The following is a 6,490-nucleotide window of genomic DNA, read 5'->3' as shown; positions in this document are numbered from 1 at the left end:
TCTTGAGTGTTCACTTTTGGAAGTAATATCCGCACATCAGGCGATATGTAGCGAGGATTATAGATCCTTATATACCTGGGTTCCTAAATTAGGCCCGGTGTCGTCCGCCACGATCATGGCATGTGAAATCAAGATCGACACCACACAAGAGACTGTGGGGGAGACAATCCAAGTATAATTTAGTTCTTAAACCAATCAACATAAGCCGATCGGAATTCAGGTGGGGTCTAGAGAGTGTTGGGGTGTTGGGCGCATGGAGATCATCTATACTTGTGATTGAGGTGTCTGCCTCGGTTCCCGGATATCTGCTAGGAATAGGCGGGGAAGTCCCCACTTTAAGGGTTTCCCCAAAACCCAGTGCAAATTAGGGTCTCTTTTTCTCGCCCTTCCCCTTGTTGAGCCCTTGCTGACATCTTCCAAGCGACCATCAATCCAACCGCGGTCAAGAAGCCCCCAGCCCAGAAAAGCCGCTTACTAGACATTTCTCCAGCTTTGGTAGGTACAAATATGTGTACGGATTCAAGAGCATTTTGCTCATCATAATTCAAGGCATTCAAAATTGCGTAATTCTTAATTTGTACATTCGAGGGTAGAATATGGAGTGATGTAGAAACGTAGGATCAGTCCCACCATGTGCATGTCCTGCATCTATGATGTCATCATGCAGGACCAAGCACCTTATTATGAGTACATTTATTTATGCGACAGTTATCCTGATCGCGGGACCTCGAAATAATCTCTTAAACATTGGCCTGCATGAGATAATCATTAGATCTATTCCAGATCATAACTCAGGGAGAAAAGTGATTGACTATTTTAATGATGTTGCAGGCTTTGGTTTCTCTTACAGCTAGGTTTAGTTCATCATAACATTCACGGAGCTTGTTCCTGTTTCTTCGTGATTCTTTCGGACACTCATGGTCTCGAAATTTCAAAAGTGGATTTGACGTTCTTTTTAGCTCTCTCATCCTAGCAAACATTCATTTGGTCCCGGAATTACAAGGAGAATACGAGGGAGGACCTGTTTAGTTGACGCCGAAATGTCCGTTTTTAAGGCTAGAAACGGCCGCGTATGACCATCTACTGTGCCCAGAAAAATAATAGTGAAAAACCATACAATTTTGCTATCTACCTAAACTAGCTAAAGATTCCCTTCAATCTCTGTATTTTCTTCCTTCCTTCCTTCTTTTGTATTTTCCATGACACCCTAAAAACTTCCATTTTTCCCTGTGGGCTCTGTCTACTCCCCCTCCTCCCGGCTTATAATGGCCAAATTAGTGCGGCCATTATGGAGCAATAGCCTGCTGGATTTCCTGGTCAGTCGGACCCAGGAGTTGACCAGTCAGATATTGGGTGCGCTGTCTGTCTAGGTCTGTGTAGTGGATATGGTATGACCGATCATGGTGGTATGTCTTAATACCATGAGTGAGATTGTAGAGGAGGAGGAGAGCGATAGAGGGAGAGTCTTCGTCCTCAAAATCCTCTGTTGTCCAGATTTTTCCCGTTGGGAGACTGAGCAATGCCAGCTTCTCGCGAGCTTTATCATCGGGCTGGGTGGATTAGGCGAAATTGTCCCAGCTGAACTTCTTGAGAAACTTGGAACTGAGACGCTGCTTTGCCACTTTGGAAAGCCCGCCGAGATTGTCGATCAAATGGTCATCATCATCGTCGCTATCAACTTGGACTTCTCGCTCTCTCTCTCTTCGGAGCTTTGTAGCCTCGATTTGGATTTTGTCAGCTGGGCTACAGTGCGAATAAGACGTTCACATGTAACAAGTAGAAAAAGCAAATGAATCCGGAACTCAGATTCCGGATGTGAGGGTTGGGGCGGGAGTAAAGCAAGTGTAGCTGCCTGTATGAGACAAAATGTACAGAAGGAAGGATCAGGGCTCATGAGAAGAGTGAAAAGGTCGAGAAGAAGTGAGAGACAGCGGATTTGGACTCACAATGTAATGCTGGATGGTGAAGAGACATGGATAATGGAAAAGTTTGAATGGATAGAGGGGGGAAGCGCAGGGCTCACGAGAAGAGTGAGACGGTCATGAAGATATGAGAGAAAGCAGAGTTTGACTCGCAATGTATTGTTGGATAGTGAAGAGGGACGGTGAAGAATTTCGGATAGAAGGGGGAGGAAAAGGAGAGTATTAGCTTGTTGAAGATGAAGCCAAGCTTAGATTAGTATTTGATTAGCTATAAAGGAACCTGGATGAAGAAAAGCCGATATCATATTAGCGGTTTTTGGTCTACTTTTTAGAAATCGAGAATGGGGCTGTTGTCGATGAGCTGCTGTGTCCTCCAATAAGCACTCGGTTGATGGAGATCTTTGCAGAACGCCAGCCACGCGGTTATCGGAGGGGGGCAACTCACAGTCCATGAGGTGTTTGTCATTAACATCGTGCATACTGGTCTTGGATTGCTTCATGTCACTCCATTAGAATCAAATTAGTTTTGCAGACTACACCACAACGCTGAGTGACTGTAAACTAGGCCCCGTAAACAGCTACTTTTGACGTCGTTTTTAGCGCGGCTCTTAAACATCCCAAATAGGCTTAGGACCGCTCTTGCCTTAACTTGATCCTCATTCGCACCCCAACTCCAACTTCCAACTTCAACTCATTCCAGCTTCAACTTATTTCACATTTCCAATCTTCGTCTTGTCTTGTGCCGCTTTATTTCCAAACCTCGACCCGTGCAAGGAGCGTTCCAACATGGATCTGCCCGAAAGATTCCCAGCAAGCATGGTCTTGAGCCGAGTTGCTGACCACCTCCGCGATCGCTATGGCGACCTTACTGTGGCTCTTCCCATTAACCATATCGGGTACGAACAAGCACTGGCCGCAACTATGCACTGCGTGCGCGGGCTTCCTGGACAGATCGTTCTACCCCTGTCCGGCGAGCTGCCCTGAGAAAGATGGCCCTTGAAAATAAAGCCAATGCGGATGACACCGTCCCTTCCTCATCGAGCCGCGTGATTCGTACTACTGGCAAACTGAATCCAGAAGATTGCCCCAAATCTGCCTCTCCAGAGCGCCGTGCCTTGTTGAAGAAGAAACTTTTGGACGAAAACATTCCCCCGCTGCGAGAGCCTCACGTCCTGGAACTACACGCGTCACTCGTGGCTTTTTCCATCTTGACATCATCCTCCATAAGTCAACATAAATGGCTGTGGTATTCATTTAAAACACCACGGAGAATTGGAGACTTTGACACGATTGACCAGGCATCTCGAGGAGCTTGGGGCAACGCATGCCTTCCGTTCAACCTCAAAGGGCTTCTTCATATTGCGATATTCGGTGCGGTATTGACGATCTTGACTCTTGCATTCGATGTATTCACCCAGTAAGTCATCTCCATTGATGCTCGCTTTGCACCCTTACGCACACTGCTGAGAATCAACTTCCTCGGGTACTACGGGGCGATACGTACATTAACAGCGATGTGCAAACCTCGTCGCAAGAAGAAGTTGGCAAAATATACGCCACTCAGACCGGGGTACCAGCCCTGGACTTGATGTTCGCTTTCTACTCTGGGCTTCTAGCTGCAATCTACACTCCGGCTACTCCTGTATGCCCAACTGGCAACTGCACATGGCCTATTGTCTCATCTTTGGCCGTCTATGGAGGATGTATCGATGTTACGTCCAATCTTCTCCCTTGCATTATGTCCCCTTGTGCCGCTTTAAATACACTCGTTATGGGACAAAAAGCCTGGGTCCTTTGTATTAAATAAAAAGCGAAAGTGTGAAAATCATCCATTTTCCAAGTCTATCTTCGCACTCAACTCTTTCATCAACCTCGTTTTTAAGAAAAATGACTGCTCAAGGGAATAAGTCTTCTGCCGGTCATTTTGAATGACCACCTCCTACTCCAGCTATATCTATCTTAACGTCATATAATCACCAGATAGGTATCGAAAATTCTATCGCTCGTGCTGGGTTGATTAACTCTGACATGATTTAGCCGTCTCGATCTCGTTATTTGCCCTTGCTTGTGCTTCCTACATTTTGGTCCCACAGTCGAGGAGCTACATTTTGGCTTTTTTAAAGTTGTCCAACTTAGACCCTATGTCGCATCAATATGCTCAAGGCTGTAACGATATCAAATTCATAGCAGGAATGATCCTCGGAGTCCTCAGGGAATTGTCGTTTCACCTCACACAGTTCGCAGATCACTCTTTTGCACTATTGCTGTAAATCGATATACGGAATTTTATAACGGCACTGACCGGCTGCTGGTCTTTTGGCTCTTACCGAACAAGGCATTATGCACTTCGTCAACCGCACCACGCCGGTTTCGGTTTTGACAAGCGTCTTGGTGATTCAATCTCGAACGTGACCATGGCCCGTGTGCAATTGCCAACAGAGTTGTTGGAACTAATCATTCCACACACGTTGCCAGAGGGAGCTGAGAGCCTAGCATTAACATGCAAATTTCTCCACACACTGTGCACCCCGTTTCTCGATCACAGCTAGGCTAACAAATTTGGTATGATTTCTGCGGATCACTTGTTTTACAACCTAATCTCCTCACTTTAGTCATATTATCATCTCTTACCTCCATCTTTCCCTTTCTTTCTCATTAACATGGCGGATTTTAGCACTCTGCCTTCCGAATATAAAGGCATCTGCTACTCACCTCACCAGCATAGCGAGCATTCATATGTATCGGTCCCAGATCTTCCTTCCGAGAACTCATCCCAGCGTGCCGAACTTGTTCCCTACAGCCTTTGTCTCCCCACCAAAACTGTCCATTTTTGTCCAAGGTCCAGTCGTCAATAACGTCTGCAAGAGTCTGTATATGACCGTACGTTGCCGGCTGGGGGCCTTTCGGCTTCTTGAGCGTAAGAAACATAAGAGCTGACGCAAATGCAGTGGTGCAGATAACGTAAACGAACAAACGAGCGTAGTTCATGGTGAACCAAACCCTCTCTGGTCCAGGAAAAGCAGAGAAGGAAGACTGCGTAGACTGACCGAGCAGCCAATGCAGAAGGGATTTAAAGATTATGAGCATGCCGTACTTCCAGCTCATCAGGGCAGCTAGGAAGGGAGGGGTCGCGAGAACATTTTTTGTGCGGCCAGGGTGGCCTTGAGCGTCAAGATCTCTCCATACATCTTCATCTCGGGATAGATTGATGGTGAGCTCTGCACAGTGGAGCCCAAGAGTTTGCAACCCTTGGATTATGCAGACAAACAGAAGACTGACGATAAGTGCAGAAATGAAAGACATCGGCTCGATATAATCCAGACTGAAGAAAACCGCGTTGAAGTAGGTAGTCATGGATATACTCCCCACAATGAGGTTTGCAGAAGGTTTCCAAGCCAATGAAAAATGCCACGTCGACGGCCATATCGAATTGGCCTGAGGGTGGACTTCATTGATCGTACTTATCATGTTGGATCGTGCGACGAGGACAATTATCAAGAACCAGACGATAGATAATCCAGTCAGTGCCCAGATGAATATCATAGCGTGCCTTGCGGAAGTGCTGATTTGCCATTGACTCGGCTGTTTCGTATGCGGGAGCATTGGTCTTGCCTCTGACGTCTCTCGGACCTGAACCGAGCCTATACAGCGGCCTTCTCTATGTTGTACAGACTGTTGGTTCATCATGGTGATTGTAGTGTTCAATGGGTTTGAGCTCCACGAGGGAATATCGCGAAGATTGTCATAATAGCACCAGACGGCGAGCAGGGTTTGACCGAACAGAGCGAGTCCAAGTGCCAGCAAGGCGATCAGGTTCAAGTGCGACTCGTAAGATGTGCCCATATCTAAGCTGAATCGGGGCATGACAAGCGTTGAAGTAGCCCCATAGCAAAGAATCAGAAGCATCGCTGAGATGGAGTTGATGTACCAGCTATTAGGCCTCGAGATACTCGAGCTAGTGATCAAGCGAATGTTGGTGTTGAATACGAGTCGATTCTCCTTGAGAAGGGCCCAGCGAAGAGATATTGAATGAACATACGCTAAGCCTTCCAGACATTGGGTGAGGATGATATTGACGATAAAGGAGAGGGCCTCGCCAGGTAAGCCATTTGGTAGATAAACCATTATATCGGCCCTAGTCGACAAGAAGACAATGCTGCAGATAATACAGGCCGAAAAGCACACTACCCCAAAGGCTATCGCGAGAAGGCACTGCAATTTGGTATCAGACCCGATGTCGACCGAAGGTAGATCTTGAGGCTCTGCTCCAGCGAAGACTTCAATTGAGTGTGAAAATTGGCTACCGTCGGCTGTATGGTTGAGCTCATCCAATGCTATAATGGGAATTGAAGCGTATGTGGTGCCTTCTTTTGTGTTTCGTCTCCAGGATGACGATTGAGGGGACTTTCTCGGAGTAGGGTGATCATCATCCTAATGCCAGTGAGGATCAGTCCAAATGGCTCTTGCATTGCTTGTTCACTTACTGCTCTGTTTGTGACTATGGACGTCACGAGATCATCAGGTACAGGGTCGGAACTTTCATGGATAATCGCGTATCTGCTATCCAT

The 6,490-nt window shown here is 46.8% G+C and overlaps 3 protein-coding genes across 3 annotated transcripts; 2 read left to right on the top strand and 1 right to left on the bottom strand.

Annotated features, from left to right (window-relative positions):
- Positions 1 to 2,708: 2,708 nt before the first annotated feature.
- Positions 2,709 to 2,906, top strand: N7498_000536 (uncharacterized protein; the record flags this gene model as incomplete). The annotated part of the gene is made up of 1 exon (XM_058447599.1): positions 2,709 to 2,906. One exon carries the CDS (start codon positions 2,709 to 2,711, stop codon positions 2,904 to 2,906), a length of 198 nt encoding a protein of 65 aa, XP_058313010.1.
- Positions 2,907 to 2,911: 5 nt separating this feature from the next.
- Positions 2,912 to 3,343, top strand: N7498_000535 (DUF3176 domain-containing protein; the record flags this gene model as incomplete). The annotated part of the gene is made up of 1 exon (XM_058447598.1): positions 2,912 to 3,343. The coding sequence occupies one exon, from the start codon at positions 2,912 to 2,914 to the stop codon at positions 3,341 to 3,343; it is 432 nt and encodes a 143-aa protein (XP_058313009.1).
- Positions 3,344 to 4,592: 1,249 nt separating this feature from the next.
- N7498_000534 (uncharacterized protein) lies at positions 4,593 to 6,490 on the bottom strand (the record flags this gene model as incomplete). Its single annotated transcript, XM_058447597.1, has 2 exons — positions 4,593 to 6,353; positions 6,407 to 6,490. The coding sequence occupies 2 exons, from the start codon at positions 6,488 to 6,490 to the stop codon at positions 4,593 to 4,595; spliced, it is 1,845 nt and encodes a 614-aa protein (XP_058313008.1).

The sequence above is a fragment of the Penicillium cinerascens genome (genome assembly GCF_028974065.1).
Source record: "Penicillium cinerascens strain IBT 15544 chromosome Unknown contig_16_segment0_segment0, whole genome shotgun sequence".
In the NCBI taxonomy this organism is placed as follows: domain Eukaryota; kingdom Fungi; phylum Ascomycota; class Eurotiomycetes; order Eurotiales; family Aspergillaceae; genus Penicillium; species Penicillium cinerascens.
This window is presented reverse-complemented; position numbering and strand designations above follow the sequence as displayed.